This window comes from Pristiophorus japonicus, chromosome 20 (genome assembly GCF_044704955.1).
Source record: "Pristiophorus japonicus isolate sPriJap1 chromosome 20, sPriJap1.hap1, whole genome shotgun sequence".
Taxonomy (NCBI): domain Eukaryota; kingdom Metazoa; phylum Chordata; class Chondrichthyes; family Pristiophoridae; genus Pristiophorus; species Pristiophorus japonicus.
Genome location: NC_091996.1, coordinates 38,744,321 through 38,771,995, shown reverse-complemented (window position 1 = coordinate 38,771,995; position 27,675 = coordinate 38,744,321). Strand labels below are relative to the sequence as shown.

At 45.2% G+C, this 27,675-nt stretch overlaps 1 protein-coding gene across 1 annotated transcript in view; it reads right to left on the bottom strand.

The window, feature by feature from the left end:
* Positions 1 to 27,675, bottom strand: part of whrna (whirlin a) — a 263,734-nt gene that overhangs the window by 60,358 nt on the left and 175,701 nt on the right. The window contains exons 7-8 of the mRNA XM_070862779.1: positions 21,319 to 21,531; positions 10,433 to 10,639 (exon numbers count right to left, since the gene is read on the bottom strand). Of these exons, the coding sequence (XP_070718880.1) occupies positions 10,433 to 10,639; positions 21,319 to 21,531 (420 nt within the window). The remainder of the gene's footprint in view (positions 1 to 10,432; positions 10,640 to 21,318; positions 21,532 to 27,675) is intronic.

The following is a 27,675-nucleotide window of genomic DNA, read 5'->3' as shown; positions in this document are numbered from 1 at the left end:
ACAAATCCTTGGAGTGTGCTTGCTCTGCTTTCCCTAAGCCTGATTTCATGCAATCAGTACACGTGCATTTAATTGATTACGTTGTGAATTTTGTGACTGGGCCAATGTCCCAGTGGCTGAGTGTAATTATCCAGGGTCATTTAATTCATTAATTCATTCACGCTTGACCTTCTTGCAACTGAAACGGCATTGGATGTATTTGCGGCACATTTATTTAATTCATTCATTCGTGCCTGGCGTGCTCCTCCTGAAGCCCGATTGAACATGTCGAGGGCGGATTCGTTTATTTATTTAATTTTTGGTCGCTGTGTTCTTCCCAAAGCCTGAGTGAATTTATTTAGGCCACATTTATCGATTACATTTTTGCCTGAGCCTTTATGGCTGAAGCCCAATTTCATGTAGGAGGCACTGAAAGCTGATTCGATCCGTTGAGACCACATTAGTCCTAAAATTAAATATTCCATTAAAAAATTACCAAATTCCTCAGTTTAGAGTCTGAAACAAAATATCATAATTGCTCATATTGCAGCAGAGCTTAGTGTTGGAAGAGCTGACTGTGGAGATAGCTCAGAGACACAACTTTAGAGATGCAACATTGATGTTCTGGGATTGCTTACCCATGCCAGAAAACCTTTTGGGGCCCACTTAAAGGCTCAGTATGGGCCTTACGTCTGCTATTAAGAGGCGTAGATCTTTCTGGGATTAGAAACATAAAAGCATAGAAAATAGGTGCCGGAGTAGGCAATTCGGCCCTTCGAGCCTGCACCACCATTCAATCTGATCATGGCTGATCATGTAACTTCAGTACCCCTTTCCTGCTTTCTCTCCATACCCCTTGACCCCTTTAGCCGTAAGGGCCATATCTAACTCCCTTTTGAATATATCTAACGAACTGGCCCCAACAACTTTCTGTGGTAGAGAATTCTACAGGTTCACAATTCTCTGAGTGAAGAAGTTTCTCCTCATCTCGGTCCTAAATAGCTTACCCCTTATCCTTAGACTGTGACCCCTGGTTCTGCGCTTCCCCAACATCGGGAACATTCTTCCTGCATCTAACCTGTACAACCCCGTCGGAATTTTATATGTTTCTATGAGATCCCCTCTTGTTCTTCTAAATTCCAGTGAATATAAGTCCAATCAATCCAGTCTTTCTTCATATGTCAGTTCTGCCATCCCGGGAAATCCATCTGGTGAACCTTCGCTGCACTCCCTCAATTGAAGATGGTACATTGGCTGGAATTTCAGGGATATTCTGGGAATGTCCACAGCGATGCCCCCAAAGACACTGCCAGACAGAAGGGGAGTGGGTGAGAGACCTACCATGCCCACCCGCTCCACCACTTCAGCCAGAATTTGGGATGGGAATGAAGCTCATGGGTGTGGGTTCCACCCCAAATTCCCCATGGGCGACCTGCCCATGTTGTGCGTTCTCCCACCCGAGGAATTTCAGGCCAGAGGTTGACCTTCTACTTCAGACTTTACAGTAATATTCTGAGCCCAACAATGGTTTTTTAATTTATGATTAACGATCTGTTTCAATGCCAGTTTCATGGGTGATTAGTGCAACCAAATTAAACTGTGGTTTTCAGCACTGATTGATGTGTGATTCGGCAGCTGTTCTGTGAATTCATAGTGTTGGAGATCCATTACAGTTACGTCTTTGTCCCAATTTATTTTCGAACTGGTTCCATTTAATTGATGACTGCTCAAAATGGGGTCAGAATCCCTGTTTGACAAATTTCTGGAAAAAAAGTGATGGGCACGTGGGGCAAAAGTGCAAACAGATTACTCGTACGTGATTAGCACGTGTAACAATTCCAACCACTTCAGCCAAGGATTAAGAAACTTCAGTAAAAAGACCAAAAGAAAGGATTGAAAAGCTGTTTAAAGCTCATTATGGCCCTGTTGAAGGCAACAAAGGAAGCCACACACAGAATTATGCAGCAACGGAGGCTCTTCGTGAAATGAGTGCTTAAAGTCAGGTCAATCATAGAATCGTACAGCACTGAAGGCCATTCAGCCCATCGTGCCCGTGCCGACTCTTTGAAGGATCTGTCCAGTTACTCCCCCTCCCCCGCTCTTTCACCATCACCCTGCATTTATTTTTCTTTTTCAACTATTTTTCCAATTCCCTTTTGAGAATTATTATTGAATCTGCTTCCTCCGCCCTTTCAAACCGTACATTCCAGATCATAACAACTCACATCGTAAAAATAAATCTCCTCCTCTCCCCCCTGATACTTTTGCCAATTATTTTAACTCTATGTATCTGGTTATCGACCTACCTGCCAGTGGAAACGGTTTATACCAGAACGGTCCCGGGGATGAAGAACTTCAGTTATGTGAAGAGACTGGAGAGTCTGGAATTGTTCTCTTTAAGTAGAGAAAGTTAAGGGGGAGATTTAAAGGAGATGTTAAGAAATATAAAGTGTGTTCATAGAGTAAATAAGGAGAAACTGTTCCCCGGGGCAGGAGGGTTAGTAACCTGAGGGGCACAGATTGACGATAATCGGCAAAAGAACCAGAGGAGGAGATGAGAAATTTTACGCAGCGAGTTGTTGTGATTGGGAATGCACTGCCTGAAAGGGGGGTGGAAGCAGATTCAATGGTAACTTTCAAAAAGGAATTGGATATACACTTGAAAAGGAAATATTTTCAGGGCAATGAGGAAAGAGCAGGGGAGTGGGATAGTTCTTTTAAAGAGCCAGCATGGGCACAATGGGCCGAACGGCCTCCTTCTGTATCATTCAGTGGGCTAGAATTTCCCCGAAGCCCACCAGCACCCGATTGCCACCCCAAAAAATGCCACGGCTGGGAAAATTATCGCCGGCGAAAACTTACCGAAAATTGTTTTTAAATCCGCCCAGCAAAAAACATGGGCCTTGCCCCCCCACCCCCTCAATCTGGGCGAAAAATTGTAATTTAGGGTAGATTGGGCGGTTTCTAAAGAAAATGGGTGAAAAATTGAAAAATCCATAAAAATTTACCCCCAGGCTGCGGGTTGGGCCTAACACCAAAAAAATAAAATAATTTTTCAAAAAACCTAACTAAAAAATCCAAATATCATTCCCAAGACATCGTTAAATTAAAATCACCCCAACAGATTTTGAAAATAATTAGTAAAAACCAAGCACTTACCTTTTTTTTTTGCAGACCTACTGCCCAGCTCCGCTAATCCTCGGGGCATTTTTAAAAAGAATTTATACTTACCTACGGGTCACCGTTGAGCCAAAAATCGCGCCAGGGTGATCGATGGATGGTGTACGCCAGCGGTCCGATCCCCAGCGGGACTTCGAAACCGTTGGTTTAACTCAGGTAAATAATTTTCTGCTCACCTGATTACCGTCCACAATGGCCGATACCGCCCAGAAACCTGGCGGTAAGCCATAGGAAATTCTAGCCCTATGATTCAGCTTCAATGAATAGGCAAATCGCAAAGCCATAGCTTAAATCTTCACAGTCAGGCGCCGAATAATTAACATAACTTATTTAACCTGTGAGTCTGAAATCTTTATTACATTTAAATTCAAAATTTTTAATTCAAAACTATACACACAAAACGTTATTAGTGCCATACACTGGTGGAAATGCATCTTCCTTAAAAGAGAAGGAATGTCCAAGGGATTATTTTCTGTTCAAAGTTTTCATACACTCTAAGCTGAAACTCCAATGCACTACTGAAGGAGTGCTACAATATTGGAAGTGCCAGCTTTCAAACAAGATGTTATACGAAGGCTCTGCCTGCCTGTACCAATGATTATAGTGGATGTTAATGAGCCCATGGTGCTATTTGAGGAAGAACACCGATTTCTTGCAGTGTCCTGGCCATTCCCCTCCCACAATCACATCACCAAGGACAAGTGATCGAAGTTCCAGCATATTATGAAGATGCAATGACAAATGTTTTAACACTAAATATTGTCCTTCCATATGGGTGTGGCAAACCTGTCCCACCCTCCCTTACCCTCAACTACTGTCTGTCCCACCTGTGGCAGGGAATGTGGTTCTCGTATTAAACATAGAAACATAGACAATAGGTGCAGGAGTAGGCCATTCGGCTCTTCGAGCCTGCACCACCATTCAATAAGATCATGGCTGATCATTCACCTCTGTACCCCTTTCCTGCTTTCTCTCCATACCCCTTGATCCCTTTAGCCGTAAGGGCCATATCCAATGAACTGGTATCAACAACTCTCTGCGGTTGAGAATTCCACAGGTTAACAACTCTCTGAGTGAAGAAGTTTCTCTTCATCTCAGTCCTTAATGGCTTACCCCTTATCCTTAGACTATGTCCCCTGGTTCTGGATTTCCCCCAACATTTGGAACATTTTTCCTGCATGTAACCTGTCCAGTCCCGTCAGAATTTTATATGTTTCTATGAGATCCCCTCTCATCCTTCTAAACTCCAGTGAATACAGGCCCAGTCGATCCAATCTCTCCTCATATGTCAGTCCTGCCATTCTGGGAATCAGTCTGGTGAACCTTCACTGCACTCCCTCAATAGCAAGAACGTCCTTCCTCAAATTAGGAGACCAAAATTGAACACAATATTCCAGGTGAGAACTCACTAAGGCCCTGTACAACTGCAGTAAGACCTCCCTGCTCCTATACTCAAATCCCCTAGCTATGAAGGCCAACATACCAATTGCCTTCTTCACCGCCTGCTGTACCTGCATGCCAACTTTCAATGACTGATGAACCATGACACCCAGGTCTCGTTGCACCTCCCCATTTCCTAATCTGCCGCCATTCAGATAATATTCTGCCTTCATGTTTTTGCCACCAAAGTGGATAACCTCACATTTATCCACATTATACTGCATCTGCCATGCATTTGTCTACTCACCTAACCTGTTCAAGTCACGCTGCAGCCTCTTAGCGTCCTCCTCACAGCTCACACCACCACCCAGCTTAGTGTCATCTGCAAACTTGCAGATATTACATTCAATTCCTTCATCTAAATCATTAATGTATATTGTAAATAGCTGGGGTCCCAGCACTGAGCCCTGCGGCACTCCACTAGTCACTGCCTGCCATTCTGAAAAGGACCCGTTTATCCCGACTCTCTGCTTCCTGTCTGCCAACCAGTTCTCTATCCACGTCAGTACATTACCCCCAATATCATGTGCTTTAATTTTGCACACCCATCTCTTATGTGGGACCTTGTCAAAAGCCTTTTGAAAGTCCAATTACACCACATCCACTGGTTCTCCCTTATCCACTCTACTAGTTACATCCTCAAAAAATTCCAGAAGATTTGTCAAGCATGACTGTACAGTCATCTAAGGACTCATTCTAAGAGTGGAAGCAAGTCTTCCTCGATTCCGAGGGACTGCCTATGATGATGATATGGATGGGCTGGATTTTCGGCTTCGCCTTTGCCGATTTTGCGGCGAAAACGGAGCTGGTGCTGGAAACGTTAGCGATTAATTGGTTATTTGTGCGCTGTGCCAGGGGTGCAGCGCAAAGGGAGGCATTGAACCATTTTTGGGGCACAGAAATGGGATCCTCGGCAAATTTAATGCGGGGCCGGGAGCGCTCGAGAGGGGCCCTGGGAGGGGGAAAAAAAAATTCAAAAAAACATTCAACACACATTGCCCACACCCTTACCTCACAAATTGCTGCAAAAAGATAAAACAATTAAAACTGGAGCTGAACTTTTTTTGCAGATGTTCCCCCTCACCACCGCTGGCAGGGCTGCGTTTTTCCTGGTGGTCACCGCGGGGCGCGTTTCGCGGTGTGCGTGTCTGGTGTTTGCCGAAACTCGCAGCGGTGTCACAATGCGAGCCGCTGTACAACCAGCGCAGCTCTCCCCGGCGGAGCTTCTAAGCGCCGCTGCTAAAACCGACCCGAAGATTGCGACCGGATGAAAAACAGCTGAGCATCCCATTTTCCGCCGTGGAGGGTCAAAACGCGGCAAAAACCCGATCCGAAAATCCAACCCCAAAATAGTTGTCAATTAGAGGTGTTAAATTCATGAGAACTTAGATAAAGGACAGCAATAGAACTAATGAAGTGAGATTTTGGTCTTCACCAATCAAAGAAATTGACAATTGGGCAGGCTCTATAATTGCTACATGATCCACTCCATATGACTTGTATTTGATTAAAAAAAAACATTGAATAAGAAAGGTTAATGGGGGGATACTGCACAGTGCACTCAATAGGACACTGTGCAACATGGTTTCATCGCACAACTGAGTGCTGCTCTCAGTTAAAAAGATAACTAAAAGCTCTGGTGTTTACAAGGATAATTTTCTGAGCAGTACATATTTTAAAATGGCAGGCATGCTTCCGCGGTGTGCTGGCGATAGGCAGGCGACGTTTCCCATTGCTGAGTCTGGACCTCCCCTTGCGCCTCCTCCCATCATATATACAAAAGGTGCAAATGTCAGGTGTCCTTTGCACATGAACTCTTCCAGTTACAAAATGCTTTGAAGTCTGATCTCCACATCATGTGCATGAGTGACGAACATTTATTGCTGTCATGTATTCACTATCATTGTAACCCATGTATAAGCTGACCTAAGTTGTACACCTTGAGAACATTGACCACAAGAGGGTGAACTTGTGGGAGACACTCCTAACCTGGACTTTCAGGTATAAAAGGGGAAGCTCCACCCACCTTCATCACTTGAGGTCTTGGTAATAAAGGTAACTGGTCACAGAGTGACCTTCTCTCAAGTATGGGCCTTGTGTGTATTTATTCTATAGAGTAAGGACATATCAAATGCAGAGGGGAAAAGTGAACAGCACAGGACTTCAAGTAGGAAAGCAGCAGATGTGAATTGCTCTAAAAGGTACTGCATCAAGTTTCAGGAAGTTTGGAAAGTAATTGCTGTACTCAGCAAATGTGCCACAATATTCCGAAGTTACCACCACTGAATATATCACACAGATGGAGGTTTAATATTGAATATTGCACTTTTATTTTGTGAGAAAACAAATTACGGAACTTGTTAAAATTCAAAAAGAAATGTAGCACATCAGAACAGTTTCATCATGCTGCTATGTAGAAATGGCTCCAGTGTCAAAAATTAATGGGCAGGAAATTCAGTGCACTCTTTCAAGGGTGTGCAAGTACGATGGACTTCTACTCGTTGCTTGTGTGGTTCGAAGAACTGTAATAACGGGCCTGAATTTGCTGAAAACTTGCGCCACCATTATGGTGCAGAGATTCCAGGAAATGGTGGCGTGAGTGACTTATGCCATTACGTACTGCCACATCATAATTTGCTGGTTCTTTTGCTCCACAGAGCCAAGTAATTCGTCACTGGAGTATCAGTAAGCCCAACAGTCTAACTTTTTTGGTGCTCATGACCAATACAGGGCTCTGGTGAGACCACCCCCGGAGTACTGTGCACAATTTTGATTTCCTTATCTGAGAATGGACATACTTGCCTTAGAGACGGTGCAACGAAGGTTCACTAGATTGATTCCTGGGATGAAAGGGCTGTCCTATGAGGAGAGATTGAGTAGATTGGGCCTATACTCTCTGGAGTTTAGAAAATTGAGAGGTGATCTCATTGAAACATACAAGATTCTGAAGGACATTGACAGGGTAGATTCTGAGAGGTTGTTTCCCCTTGCTGGAGAGTTTAGAATCAGGGGGCATTGTCTCAGGATAAGGGGTCGGCCATTTAAAACGGAGATGAGGAATTTCTTCACTCAGAGGGTTGTGAATCTTTGGAATTCTCTGCCCCAGAAGGCTGTGGATGCTGAGTCGTTGAGTAGGCTGAGATAGATAGATTTTTAGACTCTAGGGGGATCAAAGGATATGGAGATCGGGCGGGAAAGTGGTGTTGAGGTCAAAGATCAGCCAGGATCTTATTGAATGACGAAGCAGGCTCGAGCGGCCCTATGGCCTACTCCTGCTCCTATTTCTTATGTTCTAATATCGCCATTGTGGCGAATTGTGGGCCGTTATTTTTTGTAAAGTAGTCGCACTGTTGACTTACAAAGCGCTGAAATATTCCTGGTCAGAGTAAAGTAAAACACAAAACGACAAACGAAACATGCAGAATCCACACAGCACACTGGGACGGACAAGAGAAGCCCATTAAAACAAGCATGTGCTACTTGTCAACGGCAAACAGGATCCGCTGCACAGAGAAGCAGCTCCAAAGCACTAAGCATAACAAGCCCCCCTTTATTATGGAAACCACATCATTTAAGATCACACAGAGGAAAAACTGTACCTCCATAAGGTCTATTAACCATAACAAGCGTTCCTGTAATAATCAGATTTCAATGGAAGCAGAAAAGAAACAAAAAACGTATTAGCGCGAAGACACCACAGGCAATCAATGATCGGGTCGCCCTGCAAACAGCACTGTACTGCTGCAAGACAAAGCAGCTCAAAAAAATTGAGGGCAACTGAATAACACAAAAAGTGAAGCGGCAGCCAAGAGATGTTCCAATTGGGGGAAATTGTCATAAATGTATTCTTCACAAATGAACAGGAGCTGAAAACAGTATTGTACCAGAAAAAGCAATTCTGCATTTTCTCCACAAATGGTCCATCTGCTTTTACATTTTCTTTTGTGCTAAAATGTACCATTAAAGCACCACGCTCCTATGAGACATCAATCTTTCTGGATATATAAATAAAAATGAACACGGAATACCACATTTGTTAGTCATTTTCTTGACTTTTCCAGGTACCTCTCCTCTGCCAGGACACACACCAGCTGTACTGATGTGTATTATGGCTTCCAGCCAACTCCAAGGCTGATGGAACAGTTGTTCCGATGCTATGCTGGAAAACTCTGCAAGTTGAAATGATTTTAATGTAAAGCTGAAGTCATGGCCACTGCAGCAAGTTTGATCAGATTTTCTGAGGCAATGGGCTTGATCACGACTTGTGCGACAGTACAAAATGGGTGATAGCGAGTCAGCAACCCATTGACTGCAATGCAAATAAAAATTGGGAGAGATGTAGAATGGGATGCAGATCTTCTATCACCCATCTTACACTATCGCACTAAGTCAAGACCTAACCCAATAAATGTTTTTTTTCAAAATTAATACTTAATTTACCGTGGAGCAAAGTCTTCAATGTAAACAGGTTTATAAAATTAAGACTCTGAGGCAAATATCTTTGCTAATAGATATGGCGAGAATTGACTGGAAAGAGTATAAATGAGCTAAAATGTGGATAAGCTATGAATGAGCCAAGTCTAAGAATAAACAGAGGATGACGATGAGATAACAATACTGTAAGGATAAGTTAAGAGTAGGGAAGAATTAACGATTGGATGGGGATAGGGTAGATTTCAGATGGAACAAGCCAGGCTGAGTACAAACCTAAGCCTGATCCAAACCCCTGGCACTGCTATGCTAAAGACAGTCTGAGGGAAATATGGCTGATTTCCTAATATTTTTGTGGATAAGATTTGCGGGGTGAAATTGCCCTGCGCCCCGATTGGGGGCAGTAACCTTCTGGGGCAGGAACTTTTAGCGCCCGGCGCTAAATTGCCCTTACCGCCCCTCAAAGGAAGCGGAGAGCAATCTCCCGCGTTCCACTCCCTTCGGGGGCGGTAACCAGGGAGCAGCGCTACGCGGACGTTCTGTGTAGCGTTAACACGCTTCAACGCCCCTCCCCTTCAATTAAAGGGGTGGGCCGCTGCTCACGGCCTCTGATGGCCGACACTGGGCCACCAGGGCAGCGTGTGACCGGGCCTGCAGCCCACCGCTCAAGGCCGAGTGCTGGGCTGCACAATGGAGGCCCAGACCATGCTAGGGCCGCCATCGTTGAGCCAACCAGAGAGTCGGCTGACATAAAAAGATGGCGGCCCAGGGCGTTGGCGCTCTCCCCTTTAAGCACCGCCCTGAGAACGGATATCAGCCAGCTTCGCGACCCGCGAAGCTGGCCTTGACCTCCAATTGTGCCCGCCTCGCGGCCAGCGGGACAATTTCCCCCGTGGGGTGTTAAGGAGTCGGTGTGGGACAGCGAGGGGTCACCGCGCACGGTGATGACGTCAATGCCGGTTGTGCGACAGCCGGGGCGCTAACTGCCGGACACGGTGCTGCCATGGCCGCACCTCTGCAAACTCCTGGGCATTTTCCCGGGAGGCGGCAGCGTCCCCCCCCCCCCCCCTCACCCGGGTGACAAGTCTCTTGCGCCCAGTTAGCGCCCTCCTGGAGTCACTTCCGGGGCTATATCTGCTCCCAGGTTTCTAAACAATATCTACCATCCTGCAAGAATCGCAAACTTTCTCAAACTGAACTAGTTGAGGTTATGTGCTCTGGATTGATTGGTTAAGTTCAAATTGGTTCAACATGTGGATTTGATACTACACTCAACCCTAATACATACCATTACAGTGAATCTTTACATCAGAAAATGCAAGTATTTCAGCATGCTGTTTTTGAAGAATTGCACAATAGACACAGCATTAAGCAATGCCTTGTTCTTACTCTGGACACTTACCCTGGCTGAACTGAGAGTTGTCGATGTAAAGTAACTAACGGAGGATGAGGCTGTGTCTCCGTAGGACATGACAGAGTAGGAGTCAGTGCCGGTGCTAGAGTTCTGGCGAGCTTTCATCGATTCAATCTCACGTTTCAGTACCATGTTATCAAATCTATCCAGATCTTGAGGTGTGATGACACCTCGGACCTCCGAGAGTAAGGAGAACTAAAGACAATAAAGTACAACGCCAGGTTTACAATGTTAAATGTGCAGCACGTGTACAGACCACAGGTTTACAACGTTAAATGTGCTCATACGCTGAAAGCTGCAACCTTCTAATTCACACAAGATCTGCCTGTATCACAATATTATTCTTCGTTGAATTTATATTTTATCCCCCTTGTATACTCCAAGGCAATGCAATCCGAGACACTGGCTGAGGAGATCATCAACATCTACATAGCCTCACCAACGCTGTTTTCAACCTATCATTTATATTCCCACCCCATCCTCCTCTTTAAGTTCTTGAGCAGTTCTGGGGTCAACTGGTGAAGCGGGCAGCCTGGTCCCATGCCTTGACCATTGCTTTTGACAGCATGATCAAGACTGAGAACTTGGCGTGAGGGAGAGGTCACGGCCACAAATCTTCAAAGCAGCATCTCAGAGCCTTAGTAATTCAATCTATTCTCGAGGGAGGATTTCAGATTTTCTAAAAGCTATCTTGATCTCATTTCTTTCCCATCTATGAACACCTTGTATTCCAGCGTGAGGATACTTTTTCCAGGTGCCCTCTCCTGGTTTTGGAACTGGCCACCAGGAGTGCATTTTGAGAATTTGGGTATGAACACAGAACATGCTGGAAAATACTCAGCAAGTCAGACAACACCTGTGGAGAAAGAAACAGAGTTTTTATTTTTATTCGCTCCAGGATGTGGGCATCGCTGGCAAGGCCAGCATTTATTGTGTCTCTGTAGGACATCCCTAATTGCCCTTGAGAAGGTGGTGGTGAGCCGCCTTCTTAAACCGCTGCAGTCCTTGTGGTGAAGGTGTTCCCACAGTGCTGTTAGGGAGGGAGTTCCAGGATTGTGACCCAGCGACGATGAAGGAACGGCCGATATATGTCCAAGTCAGGATGGTGTATAACTTGGAGGGGAACTTGCAGGGCGTGGTGTTCTCATGCGCCTGCTGCCCTTGTCCCTCTAGATGGTAGAGGTCGTGGGTTTGGGAGATGCTGCCGAAGAAGCCTTGGCGAGTTGCTGCAGTGCATCGTGTAGATGGTACACACTGCAGCCACGGTGCGCCGGTGCTGGAGGGAGTGAGTGTTGAAGGTGGTGGATGGGGTGCCAATCAAGCGGGCTGCTTTGTCCTGGATGGTGTCAAACTTCTTGAGTGTTGTTGGAGCTGCATTCATCCAGGCAAGTGGAGAGTATTCCATCACACTCCTGACTGGTGCCTTGTAGATGTTGGAAAGGCTTTGGGGAGTCAGGAGGTGAGACACTCACCACAGAATACCCAGCCTCTGGACCACTCTTGTTGCCCCAGTATTCAGAGTGATCAAGGCGGAGCAGCATTGAGGGATCGTGGCTGAGATTTGGTGAGTGATTGTGGCGGAGGTTCGGTGAATGTTTGGTGCATATATGCGGTGGGAGATTGTGGCGGAGCTGCGGCAAATGAGGGTACGGGACCCAGAAGAGCCGAGGGCCCAGGGGCAGGACGGGCCAGCCCACACTGCAATATGTGTGCGCACTAGGTCCGTGCAGCAGAGCAGGTCTCCAGTCGTCCTGGTTAACCCTTGCCACTGGATAAAGGCCTATCTCTGTCGAGCCTGTGTGGTGGCTGATGTGCAACGGTCACCACACGTTAAAAAAATCCACCCTCAGGCATCTTCCACCCTTCAATTGGAGTTCAGGACTGGAACATCGGGTCCTTCATTGAAACATCTGTGAACTCAGGTGGAAGCAAGTCATCCTCGTTGGAGGGACTGCCTATGATTTATGTGGCTAGTCCAGTTACGTTTCTGGTCAATGGTGACCCACCCCAGGATGTTGGTGGTGGGTGATTCAGCGATGATAATGCCGTTGAATATCGATTAGACTCTCGCTTGTTGGAGATGGTGATTGCCTGGCACTTGTGTGGCGATAACGTTTCAGGCCAATGACCTTTTGTCAGGACCTGATAACTTCTGATGAAAAGTCATCGCCCTGAAACAATAACTCCGTTTCTCTCTCCACAGATGCTACCTGACCTGCTGAGCGTTTTTGGAGCATTTTCTGTTTTTATTTCAGATTGCCAGCATCCACAGTATTTTACTTTTGAGAACTTGGGTAGTTGCTCCCAATGATCTTCAATTTTAGAGGACGGAAAATTGTGAGAGGTAGGCAAATAAATTCCCAATATGTACTCCAGGTGGGGGAAAGCTGCAATTGTGAAGTGTATTCACACACAAGGGATAGTTACTCAAGGCTGCACTGCTGGTGTGGTAGATCAGTAGATGCGAGTGCAAATTGGAAGTGGGCTATAACCCCATTCTCTAAACAATACTTGCAGTGGGGCCTACATAATTACCCCTATACACGATTAGTGTATTCAACAACAACAACTTGTATTTATATAGCGCCTTTAACAAAGTAAAACGTCCCAAGGTGAGCCACAGGAATGTTGTGTCAAAAATTTGAGAGTGAGCCACGTAAGGAGAAATTAGGGCAGATGACCAAAAGCTTGGTCAAACAGGCAGTTATTAAAGAGCATCTTAAAGGAGGAAAGAAATGTAAGAGAGGCGGAGAGGTTTAGGGAGGGAATTCCAGAGCTTGGGACCTGTGCAACTGAAGGCACGGCCACCAATAGTTGTGTGATTATAATCAGGGATGCTCAAGAGAGCAGAATTAGAGGAGCGCAGACATCTCGAGGGTTGTGGGGCTGGAGGAGATTACAGGGATAGGGAGGAGCAAGGCCATGGAGGGATTTGAAAACAAGGATGAGAATTTTGAAATTGAGGTGTTGCTTAACCAGGAGCCAATGTAGGTCAGCGAGCACAGGGGTGATGGGTGAGCGGGACTTGGTGCGAGTTAGGACATGGCTCAGCGAGCACAGGGGGTGATGGATGAGCAGGACTCGGTGGGAGTTAGGACACGGGGCAGTGAGCACAGGGGGTGATCGGTGAATGGGACTTGGTGTGAGTTAGGACATAGGGCACAGTGGGTGATGGGTGAGCGGGACTCGGTGCGAGTTAGGACATGGGTCAGGGAGCACAGGGGGTGATGGGTGAGCGGGACTCGGTGCGAGTTAGGACACGGGTCAGCGAGCACAGGGGGTGATGGGTGAACGGGACTGGGTGCGAGTTAGGACACGGGGCAGTGAGTGGGACTTGGTGCGAGTTAGGACATGGGGCACAGTGGGTGATGGGTGAGTGGGACTCGGTGCGAGTTAGGACACGGGTCAGCGAGCACAGGGGGTGATGGGTGAGCGGGACTCGGTGCGAGTTAGGACACTGGTCAGCCAGCACAGTGGATGATGGGTGAGTGGGACAGCGAGCACAGTGGGTGATGGGTGAGCGGGACTCGGTGCGAGTTAGGACACGGGCTGTCAAGTTTTGGATGACTTCAAGTGAGGAGTGATTTTGCAGGACCCCACTGCCAGTATGGGGTCGGGACAGATACAAACTTGGGTCAAAGAATATTACCAACAGCATTGGAGCTCCAGTTCCAACCTGCTCTGACAGCAGAGTTTTGCAAAATTAACCGCTCATTCAAATTTGTTCTTGAGATATGGCAATGCCAGCAAGGCTGCATTTATTGCTCATGCTCGGTTGCTCTGAGCTGGTGTAGATGGACCTTCTCCTTGAACTGCTGCAGTCCTTGTAGTGATGGTGCTCCCACAATGGTGTGGAGTAGGGAATTCTCGGATATTGATCCCGAGTGCCTGTGCATTCGCACATTTGATTTTTATGCTCAATAACTATGAGTGAGTTATATCAACTCTTACTCCATTCACAATATTATGATCATAGTATATTGGTTGTAATTGAAGTTTAAAACTTGAATCCACCACCCTAGAGCAAATTTCAACTACAGAAAGATAAAAGCCCCTTTAAAATAATTCTGCTAATAACACTTTAGATGTGCCATTTCCTTCTCAGAAGTGGTGATTGGACAGACCATTAAACCCACAAGAAGCGAAGGAAAGCGAGAGAGACAGGAACATATTTCTGAACATGTTACATCTGTCCTCTGGCCACCCTTGCAGTGTAACATTTCTTTATTCTGTCTGATTTCATACTTTTAAAATGAAAGTAGACAGTTCTGTGAAAGAAACTCTTGGAGAAGTTCCAGGTTGTCTGCTCTCTACAGCTCCCCTTCATATATGTACAACACGAACTGTGCAGCCAATCTCCTGTATTTCTTTGTCATGACATTTACTTCAAAGAATTTCTCAGAAGTGTCAGCGAAGATGTCAGCTGAATTGTAGAAGTGAGGTCCTCTTTATTTTCAAATGAATCCAGTCCTACTTCAAGCTACTTTTGAAACAATCTGATGTTTTTATAGTAATGCTAAGTGAATATACATTTTCTGATGACTGCCTGGCATCCAGAGAGTTCCTCACAGAGAGTTGGAGGCGAGAGAAAATCACATTTCAGGTCACTTCTGCACGTTTGTGTGACTGGTCAAAGTGTAATGACTCAAGAGTCTGGTTACTGTAAGCTCACTCAGGTGCAACCTGATCCATCTTTATTCCAGCCCAAGAGTGCCAGCGTGACAAAGACACCCAGCTTATATACAGGTGACCAAGCACATATGCCACATGCGTACAGTCTGATGACCTCCGATCGTGGTGCCCTCTGGTGCCTGGTGACCCCGAAGCATTAATACATAATAACATCTCCCTTTTAAAATCTTAACAACAGTCTTTTTACAAATTAAGACGGTCTGGGGCTTTCATAGAAACATAGAAACATAGAAAATAGGTGCAGGAGCAGGCCATTCAGCCCTTCTAGCCTGCACCGCCATTCAACGAGTTCATGGCTGAACATGAAACTTCAGTACCCACTTCCTGCTTTCACGCCATACCCCTTGATCCCCTGAGTAGTAAGGACTTCATCTAACTCCCTTTTGAATATATTTAGTGAATTGGCCTCAACTACTTCCTGTGGTAGAGAATTCCACAGGTTCACCACTCTCTGGGTGAAGAAGTTTCTCCTTATCTCGGTCCTAAATGGCTTACCCCTTATCCTTAGACTGTGACCCCTGGTTCTGGACTTCCCCAACATTGGGAACATTCTTCCTGCATCCAACCTGTCCAAACCCGTCAGAATTTTAAACGTTTCTATGAGGTCCCCTCTCACTCTTCTGAACTCCAGTGAATACAAGCCCAGTTGATCCAGTCTTTCTTGATAGGTCAGTCCCACCATCCCGGGAATCAGTCTGGTGAATCTTCGCTGCACTCCCTCAATAGCAAGTATGTCCTTCCTCAAGTTAGGAGACCAAAACTGTACACAATACTCCAGGTGTGGCCTCACCAAGGCCCTGTACAACTGTAGCAACACCTCCCTGCCCCTGTACTCAAATCCCCTCGCTATGAAGGCCAACATGCCATTTGCTTTCTTAACCGCCTGCTGTACCTGCATGTCAACCTTCAATGACTGATGTACCATGACACCCAGGTCTCGTTGCACCTTCCCTTTTCCTAATCTGTCACCATTCAGATAATAGTCTGTCTCTCTGTTTTTACCACCAAAGTGGATAACCTCACATTTATCCACATTATACTTCATCTGCCACGCATTTGCCCACTCACCTAACCTATCCAAGTCACTCTGTAGCCTCATAGCATCCTCCTCGCAGCTCACACTGCCACCCAACTTAGTGTCATCCGCAAATTTGGAGATACTACATTTAATCCCCTCGTCTAAATCATTAATGTACAATGTAAACAGCTGGGGCCCCAGCACAGAACCCTGCGGTACCCCACTAGTCACTGGCTGCCATTCCGAAAAGTACCCATTTACTCCTACTCTTTGCTTCCTGTCTGACAACCAGTTCTCAATCCACGTTGAGTTGATTGTCTTATTTCAACTTTGGCTCTGGGCGAGCGTTCTGAGTCCGTTGAGACTGAGGGCTGAGTAGCCGATCTGATGGGAGTGGTCATGACCACATCAGAGACTGAAGGTTCAGAGTCAGTAATGTCAGCAGAGTTCTCTGATGAGTGAACAATGGTTGGTTGGTCACTGACTGCATCTTCCTCACTCGGTTCCAGTTCATCCGTGTGCCGCAGTTTAACCTGGTCAAGATGTTTCCTGCATGTTTGCCCATTCTTGAGCACGACAATAAACACTCTGTTAGCCTCCTTGGCTGTAACAGTGCCGGCGATCCACTTTGGACCTTGACCAATTCAGTACATAAACTGGATCGTTGACCGAGATGTCATATGACACGGCAACACGATCATGATACCATTGCTGACTTTGACGTCTGTTTTCAACACGATCATTCAAATCAGGATGAACAAGAGAAAGCCTGGTCTTGAAATTTCTCTTCATCAGTAGTTCAGCAAGAGGAACCCCAGTAAGTGTATGAGGTCTTGACCTGTAACTGAACAATATACATGACAACCGTCTCTGCAGTGAGCACTGAGTTACACGTTTCATACTTAGCTTGGTCGTTTGAACGAAACACTCTGCTTGACCATTAGAAGCAGGCTTGAATGGAGCTGATCTCACATGTCTGATGCCATTGAGTTTTATGAACTCCTGGAATTCAAGACTTGTGAAGCAAGATTCGTTGTCGCTCACAACGTCAGACAAACCCTGAGTAGCAAACATGATATGAAGGTTCTCAATGGTAGCTGTAGACGTGCTGGATGACATAATAACACACTCTATCCACTTAGAAAATGCATCTACAATGACAAAAAACATCTTTCCTAGGAACGGGCCCGCAAAATAAATGTGGATCCTCGATCATGGTTTGGATGGCCATGACCAAAGACTCAGCGGAGATTCCGCTGGTACTTTACTTAGCTGCATGCAAGTATTGCACTGATGCACGCATGATTCCAGATCAGAGTCAATTCCAGGCCACCATACATGAGACCTAGCAATGGACTTCATCATGACAATACCAGGATGAGTGCTATGAAATTCACCTACAAATTTTTCTCTACCTTTCTTAGGCATGATTACACAATTACTCCACAGTAAACAGTCTGACTGAATGGACAACTCATCCTTGTGACAGTTGTAAGGTTTGGTCTCCTCACGCATCGCCATAGGTATGGCAGACCAATCACCACTGAGTACACATCGTTTCACAACCGATAAAATAGGGTCATGGTTGGTCCAGATAGTAACTTGTTGAGCAATCACTCTCAAAAGCATCCATTACTAACAGTAGATCTGCAGGTTGAGGCGTCTCCATCTCAGTTGTGGGTAAGGGCAGACGACTCAGTGCATCGGCACAATTCTCAGTACCAGGTCTATGATGGATGACGTAATCATAGGCAGACAATGTCAGCACCCACCTTTAAATGCGGGACGATGCATTGATATTAATACCTTTGTTTTCCGCAAACAATGAAATGAGTAGTTTGTGATCCATTTCTAGTTCAAAACGAAGACCAAACAGGTACTGGTGCATTTTTTTTACCCCATACACACAGGCCAAAGCTTCTTTCTCTACCATACTGTAAGCTCTTTCCACTTTAGACAGACTTCTCGAAGCATACGCAACAAGTTGTAGCTTGCCCGATTCATTTGCTTGTTGGAGTACGCAGCCAACCCCATATGATGAAACATCACAGGCCAATACAAGATGCTTACATGGATCATAATGAACAAGCAACTTGTTTGAACAGGGCAGATTCTTGGCTTTCTCAAAGGCTCTATCTTTAGACGCACCCCAGACCCAGTTGTCGCCTTTTCTTAGTAACACATGCAGTGGCTCTAGTAAAGTGATCAATCTGGGTAAGAAATTACCAAAGTAGTTGAGTAGCCCAAGAAACGAACGCAGCTCCATCACATTCTGAGGCCTGGGTGCATTTTTGATGGCCTCGGTTTTTGAATCAGTGGGCCTGATGCCATCAGCAACAATCTTCCTCCCGAGGAATTCGACTTCAGGTGCCATGAATACACACTTCGAGTGTTTCAGCCTGAGTCCCACTTTGTCCAGATGCTGTAGGACTTCTTCAAGATTGTTCAGATGTTCAGCAGTGTCGCGACCTGTGACCAGAATGTATCATGAAACATGATCGTTCTAGGAACTGATTTCAGTAAACTCTCCATATTCCTTTGAAATATGGCTGCAGCCGAACGAATCCCAAAAGGACACTTGTTGTAGACGAATAGTCCTTTATGGGTGTTGCTGCAGGTGAATTTCTTTGAAGTGTCGACAAGCTCCTGCGTCGTATAGGTCGATGTCAGATCCAGTTTCATGAACGACTTTCCACCAGCTAGCATGGCGAACAGGTCATCAGCCCTCGGTAACGGATACTGATCCTGTTTCGAAAATCAGTTAATCGTATCCTTGTAGTCTCCACAATTCCTGACAGTGCCATCACTCTTCAACACAGGAACAATGGGACTACTACACTCCTTAAACTCGACCGGTGATATGATCCCTTCATGCTGGGGTCTGTCAAGCTCAATTTCAACCTTCTCCCTCATCATGTACGGAACAGAACGAGCTTTGTGATAGACAGGCCTTGCATTGGAGTCCAGCTGAATCTGCACCTTGGTTCCCATAAAATTACCAATGCCCGGTTTAAACAAAGGAGGAAACGTTTTTAATACTTGAGCACACGAAGTATCCACCGAGGACATCATCTTGACATCATTCCAGTTCAACTTGATTTTCTCGAACCAATTCCTGCCGAACAGCTTTGGACCATTACCTAGGACAATCCATAATGATAGCTCATGAACCACACTGTCATATGACACCTCGATTTCTGCACTGCCGAGCACCGGTATGAGTTCCTTAGTGTAAGTGCGCAACTTGGTATTGACTGGACTCAGCTTCAGTTTTGCAGCATTAGTGTCCCACAGCTTGTCGAATGTCCTTTGGCTCATTATCGACTGGCTCACACCCGTGTCCAGCTCCATTGAAATAGGCACACCATTCAGTTTCACATTAACAACTATCAGCTGGGTTTTGTTCAGGAACGAATACAGTCTATTCACTTCCTCCTCGGGTGGCGTATCCGGGCCATCACTGAATTGGTCTTCATCAACCAAGTGGTGAGCCGCACCACGCTTGCTCCGTTGTGGACACATCCTGTGAAGATGCCCCATTTTCGCACATCCATTGTGTGAGTATTGTCTAAACCGACACTGATGAAGCCGGTGATTGCCCCCACAATGCCAACAGGGTGAAATCTGGTTTGAACCAGTTGGCGGGCTCTGAGCAGCGGCAGGTTTCGCGTAAGCAGCTCTGCCCAAGAGCGGCGCCATTTTGTTTACAGTACTTGCTGTGGAACTCCGACTCGTCGAAGATATCTGCCTCAAATTATCATCCGTCATCATGCATGCCTGGCCTTTTTCAAATCCAGCGTCTCCGCAGCCAACAGCTTCCTGAGGATTGCATCATGGCTGATGCCTATCACGAAAACATCATGCAGCATATCTTCCAGCAAATTCCTGAACTTACACGGCTCAGCAAGACATCGCAGGTCGGCGACAAATCCCGACACGACCTGGCCCTCAGCACGAACATGTGTGTAGAAACGGTAGCGTGATATGATGATCCCCTTTTGTGGCTTCAGATAGTTACCCACCAACGTACACAATTCCTCCTATCCTTTTTCTGCCGGACGTACAGGCGAGAGAAGATTCTTCATGAGGCCGTAAATTTTCGGACCATAAAGGTGAGGAGAACTGCCCTGCGCTTAACTGCGTAGGCCTCTGCCTCAATGCTGTTGGCCACAAAATACTGATCCAGGCGGTCGACAATATCCACCCAATCCTCGCCCTCCATGAATTTCTCCAGGATTCCAACCGTGCCCATTGTGCGTGCGAAGTTTCTTAAATTACCTCGTCACCAATTGCAATGACTCAAGAGTCTGGTCGCTGTAATCTCACTCAGGTGTAACCTGATCCATCTTTATTCCAGCCCAAGAGTGCCAGCGTGACAAAGACACCCACCCAGCTTATATACAGGTGACCAAGCACACATACCACATGCATACAGCCCGATAATCTCCGACTGCGACGCCCTCTGGTGTCTGGTGACCCCCAAGCATTAATACATAACAGAAAGTATGGAACTGATAGATGCCCAGGAAGAGGTCAAATTCTGTTCTCTGGAGCAAAAATGGGGCACGGTATGGCAGAACCTTAGCTAAAAAATAATGGGGATCGGAGGTGAAGAATTTATTTCTATTAGGTTTAATTTCTGAACCTGCTTTACTATAACTAAAATTAGCCCCCAGACAGAATGCCTTTAAAAGGCAAGGTCATCCTACTTTTCTCAAGGGTTGCATCACATAGCGAATCAGCTAAAACCTAACTGAATTACAAAGATGATTGTTCAGATACCTCAGTGTTCGAAATTCTCATGAGTAGCAGTGGGAGATTTGGCTTCAATTACTATTTATTTGTTCTTAAAGCCTACAATCTGTGTCTTTTTAATGAATTGAAGTTGGCACTTTAAAAGGCAAGGTCAAGGAGTGACAGATCTAACGTGTTGTGCAAAATCATTTCGACTCTTTCTAACAGTACAAATTCAGGCAAAGACTTTGCCTGCTGTGGTTAAATCTGCAAAATTGTCTCTCTTCTGCCCCCAATCGGGTTGATAGCTCTCAGCTGAAGCAGTAATTTGAAGAAGAATTGGAAGAAAATGACGAGGGAAGAAAGGTCAATTCTATTTGTCAAACCGCTTGATCGAAAATGACATTATAAACAACATTCAATAGCATACCTTTGCATGGGTGTTTAGGAGCTCGAAGAGGGCCATAACCAAGGCCTGAACAGTTACATTGTCCTCCTTGTACTCGTCAAGGTAGTAGGCCATGGTCGCCCGCTCGTGCTCATTGAGGAGATGCCGGGCTTGTTCATCCAGCATAGCACGTGCTTGGTTCACTAAGCTGCTCAGCATGACCTGTGACCCTGCCAGACCTTTGTAAAATATTGGCTGTGATCAAGTGAGAAAAGAAAGATCATTTAATTCAGGAAATGAAAACCGTTGGTAATTCTGGCAACTAATCTAATCTGTTCCCCTTCGAAAAAGGTGGCTCCTGACAGTTCAATTGACACAGTAAGATTATAAATGTACTGACTGTTTATAGCAACATTTTAATGTTCCTTTTTATTTACTTTCTTAGCTGTAGAATATATTGCACAATGGGGGAAAGACTGAATGACACTTACTCTCCAGTGGGCCTCATCACTTAATATCTGAGCATGTTACTGAACTCTTCTTATTGACGTTCAGCCATTTTAAGCTACATAATAGATGGTTTTATTAACAATGTGCGAGGACAGGCAAAATTAAGAAGCACTGCCAAATAAGAAAGGTGCTATCAAGCAGGATTAAACCAGATTCATACAACAAGTGATTGATAAGAAGCAATTGCTTTTGTTGCAAGCATCAGCACACCAAACCCAAATTAACTTCAACTCAAGCATTCACCAGGGCCATGAAATATTGCATATTTGCTATCTTTGTCACACTCAGTCCATACAGTAAGGAGCTGTCTTGCAGATTGAGTGAAGCAGACCATATGGGATGCCATTCAATTCAGCAATTTGGTGCTTTGCGGTTAGAATATGTTTTCTTCACAAAATACTTAAAAGGTGAAGGCAAAGCACACTTTGTGGAAACAGCCTGGGTTACCTCATGTTTTCTTCTTCCTTGCACTAAGTGGCACATGCCCAATCAGCATCTCGCTCTGTACGCCTGCCTAGGACAGGGAATTCTCAATGTAAAACTGTCTTCCACCCGTGACAGTACGATGCAATAGAGCCTGTCACTTGTATCTGAATTTTAAAAACGTTTTTGGGGACTTTATCCATTTGGAAAAGAAAGAGGCAATAAGCGCAAAGCTGAAAAGATTTTGTTTTTGATGAAAGTATATTGTAAGTAAGATTATCCAGTCGAGTCTGAGACAACAACTTGCATTGATATAGCACCCTCAATGTCATAAAATGGCCCAAGGCACTTCACAGGAGTGTTATCGAACAAGATTTGGCACTGAGCCCCTAAAGAAATAATAGGAGCGGTCCACAGCTGCTCAAGGTCACCCACCATGGCCATCTGAAGTGCCCTCAATGGTAACTCAGCAGACTACCTCCTTCCAAGTTGTAGCCACGAGGGATACACTTCGTAATAGCACTATGGCAGGTAAACGAGCACACAAGGCAGGCACTAAGGGCTTGCACAAGGTCAATTCTTAATGCAGAAAGTTAACTGTTATGACTTGAGTTATTGTGGTAAAGTTATTTTTAATCTGGATTAGGTACTGTTAATATTTGTAGCCAAGTGAGGGCAAAGCCCATGAGACCAGACTGCAGGAAGCCAATCAGATGGTCGTTAGGAGGACTGTATTTAAAAGGATGGTGGGACTGTTGTTATATTGGGTAGGGGAAGGATGTTTCTGATGTAAAGCTCTTGTATTAGTTGTTCGCTAACAGCTCTGGCAGAGAGGGGGACTGCTGCTCCTGGCCCTCCCCCCTCTTCTTGCTGCTCACCCTCCTCCTGTAGCCCAACAGGCAGACCTGCCAGATCTCCTGTGAGTAAAATAAAAGATTGACAAGGCAGACATGCAGTCCCGCACCAGCACAAAGTCGTTCCCAAAACTCTGAAAGTCAGGAGTGGATCGGAGAAAATAGCCTAAAAAAAAGGCCCGAAAGTTAACGAGCAGCCTAAAATTAGCAACTAACCTATATGGAAGGTACAAGCCCTTTAGATAACATTCCTGCAGGGTTCTTGCTGACTGGTACTGCCACGAGTTATGTGGCGAATCAAGTGTTGAGGCAGACCAATTTCAAATTTATAATTATGTATTTGTATTCTTGCAGCACATGCCCTCTACACCTGCCAATCCAATAAGGTGCACTTTCCGCATGGGATGGACCATATTGGACGCTTAGGCACCTGTGGCATGCCTGTAAAATGGGCGCAGAATGATCCAATCACCAAGCTAACGAATAGCACTCATTAAGGGTAGTTTTACCTCAGGCCAATAGTGTAAAATGCACAATAGCAACTCAGTTTGAGTACAACACATTGCCTCGTGGAGTCATTCGTAAGTGCACTACAGACATAACAGAAATCAACTGAGACGGAAATCGGGCGAGGTGTTTAACGGGTGCTCGAGCCGTTATCGCCCAGTGCCAAAATGGACCCCATGGAGTGCTCCAGTTGCACCTGAAGCTCATGTATATGCAGAGATTCTCTTTGTTCCAGGGGAAACTGGGACTGCTAGATAAGTGTAACATGCTGGTTGCACGGAGGTCAGCTCTCACATGACACTAGCACTGGAAGGTTGTGGCTCTTAATGTAACAGGAGCTTAGTATTGTGCCCTCTCGCACACATAAAAACCTGAACACATTCTCTGTAGCCTCACCGAAGCTGATCCAAGTGATTTTATTTCCCAGTTTATAAAGCAGTGTCCCAGATGAGATGAACTACAGAGATGCGGCATCAATAATGTTTTTGTTTACCAGTGTGAGCTTGCAGACATATATTTTTTTAAACTGATTTTGTGAGCAGTGGGATTGAATGGATTAATCAGACTTAAACCAACATCAGATCCCTGCCTGTTTCCCTAGGTACCTCTCTGTAGTCTATTATACAATCAAAGGGCTCTGCTCTTCGTTTCGCAGCAAAGACACAAACCGAATCTATGGAACAAGGCAAGTTTAAGGGACTTTGCCAGAGAAAATGATCTAAACAGTATATATGTGCATGCTTCTGCAATTCAATTAATTTTACAATTTAGAAAGCACAATGAAATCCTGTGGGGCTTAAATGCAGATGGAGATTGGGGCCATTCATTTCTTTGGAGGGAAATGTAACCACAATAGGGGAAGATGCCCGTGTTCATACTGTGTTAGTCACACTGCGAGGATACGGGGAAGATTTCCTCTTGTCTTTTTCTGCCAAAATCGTAAACTGTTTTGTTTTAGAATGTTTCAATGATTGTGCTCTATACAGTGAATGTGGGACACTTTCTTGCAACTTTCACGATGCTAACTTCCGTCCAAGCTATGGCGACGGAGAGGGAGAAGCCCCGAGAACATTCTGGAACTCTCTCCCCGCAAAAGGCCGTGGATGCTGGGAAACAACTGAAATTTTCAACATGGAGATTTTTAGCCTTTTGCTAAGTAAGGATATCAAGCGATATGGAGCAAAGAAGGATAAATGGCGGATCTAAATAAATAGCGGAAAAGGCTTGAGGGGTTGAAGGCTTGTTCCCATTCTCCTTTACTGCGTCACTGCAAGCTCATATCCTACACCAGCCATTCTTGTGTTCTCTAACTGAAACTGATAGCTTAGCACACAATTGTCAACTGCTTTATTTTGTAGATGATTGAAGCTCATTTCATTTAGAGCCCTGTAACCGGCACGGGCTCGACAGGCCGAATGGCTTCCTTCGGTGCGACAACCATTCTATGATTCTATGACAACCAGTGGAGGAATAAGACTTTCATTACAACCTCATTTTCTTAGATGTAATGGCGTATTCTGGCCATTGTGTCATCACCTCAGATCTTTACCGAAAACAAAAACTCACAGAAAGTGTTTCCAACTCTGAGAAGCCTGCACACCCTGTGACATTCTGTCCAGCGAGACTGCAGTTTGGGATATAGCAATGCCCTGCACAGGAAGCCCTCTGTGCATAATGGAAAGTTATTGACCAGCACAGTACACAATGTGTGCCAGCATCTACATATTTACTGCCCCAGGACTGGAACAAATGGAGAGTTGGATCCAGCAGCGGCCCCAATGCTATTTTTACTGCCCAGTAACAGCTATATGCTACCGTTAATACTTGCACAATCATTTTCTCTCTCTGTGTATTCAGCTCCTTTACACAGATGAGCAAATAGCTTGCTGCAAATTCATAAACAGCGCAATTGCTCAATTAAAATTTGAATCATTTGATCTTTCCTTCCTCACCGAGAGAAAATCTGGCCTTGGTTTAATCAGTCCCTATGCCAACATGGCTTAGATTGGAAAACCGACTTTGCGAAGTATTGGAGACATGAACCCACGCCCAAATACTCCACAGCATCGGGTCTTGATACACCAGCAAGCTATGCAACTACAATGTTTAAAGAATTATTAGCTTTTCTAATTGTTAAAAAAAAAATAGCTTTTGCTAATTCACTTTGCTAAAGAAGTCCAAGTGTCAAAGAATGGAATCCTGGCATGGCTACAGTACAGAAGGAAGATTGGGTACGTGGTGTCCACCGGCATACTCGACGCCTCCGGAGGGACTGGAGTGCATCATTATAACCGGCAATAGAATCTTAATTTAATTTGTTAAGTTTCCTTTAAACCTTTTTGTTAAGGGGCCAAAATACAGTAATGCCCCACCTGCGAAATTGGGGTTACCGCCTTAGAGAGGAAGTGGAGTGCAATGTCAGCCGCTCCACTCCCTCTCGGGGGCGGGACCAGGACACTAAGTGTGTGAATTTTCCAGCGCTATGTGGAGGGCCGCTTAACGCTGGCATGAACTCCTTCTGCTAAAGGGGAGGGCACACTGCGAGCTCTGCAGTGGGGCGAGGGGCCACCTCTACACTACTGGCACCAACGCTGCAAAATTGCTAGCGAAAGGCCCAACCGGTAAGTCGGTAATTTTTAAAATGGGGCCCGCATCTCCCCTTCACCTTTCGCCCGGCAAGCAGAGTGCGGTCCTGTTCATGACCCGCGAGACTGGTGGAAACTTCACCCACGGTGGCCTCACGGGGAGTTACACAATTTCCCCCCCGCGAGAAATCGCTTGCACCCCGTTCATAACAAGAGGCGCAAACTATACAAATTTCTCCCCCATAGTCTTTATTGAGTGTGCCCCTTTAAAAGGGGGGCTCATGCTTGACTTTAAATTGCCAGTTGCCAGTAATAAGTGTCAGCACTGAAGGAGGCCATACGGCCCGTCGAGCCCGTGCCGGCTCTCTGCACGAGCACTTCAGCTTAAGTGTCTTAAGGTGGATCTTTTACTCCTTGCTAAGTTAAACAACTATGCAGTGAAGACACCAATACTTCTGAATGGCACTTTATGGAAAATGGCTGCATGCACCAGCACACTCTGGGGCACTGGCACAGAAATTTGTCTTGGATGGTTGTGCCAAATGAGTGGTATCGCATCGACCACCCGTTAGTACACCCTACCTGATAGTCAGCGCCATTGATGTCAAGGGGCAGCCAATGTAATGCCGCCATTTTACGCTACAACCCAAGTTGAATTTCTACCTATTTATTCCCGGTTAAGGACTGTTGAGGAAATCCATCTGTCTTCTCAAATACCCAAAAATGGAATGATGTGGACTGATGGTAGGTTGTTGACATCAATTTACTTCCACTTCACTGTCTGTAAAATTGCCTTTTATTAGAATAATATTCAAAGCAAGTCAGAATAATGAAGAGACCTATTGAAACATTGCTTCAATTTTCTGTATCATTACATTCAATCTCACAGCAATAACACAAAGAGCGGTGTCTCAATTAAATATTGACGACAAATCTCACACTTTGTCACATACAGTCAAGTCTAATTATCACACAAATAGTTCTCCAATTAATGTTATGCTTGGATCAGAACTATTTTAAATTAGATACATATAGCTGATTTGTAAATATTTTTATTTAACCAATCACTAGGCAATGTAATCTGAACACTACAAAAAACATTCAATCAAATGTGCTTTATATGACGGTGAGCACATTTGCAAAATGTACCGTACACTTGTGAGAGAGGTACCAAGGAATGACAGTAAGACAATAATACTTATAAAATCTTGTCCTTTAATCAAGACTTTGTGCTCAGAGCGTTGAAAACATGTAGTGCGTTATTAGTCGCAGATGCATTTTTCTGAAATTTCTCTGTTATTATGACCAAGTTTTTAACTAGTTTAAACTAAATGGGTTGATACCTTGATGGCATGGTGGAAGAAAAGGCTTCTGAAACTAGGGAATTGAACAAAAATGGGTTAACACCTGCATTATTTACATTGGACCTGGAATTCTATGCAATGGGAATGAATGGAAAATAACTTATCACATTAGAATTCGATGCTTGGATGAGAACCATTTTTATCTTGAGTTAACTA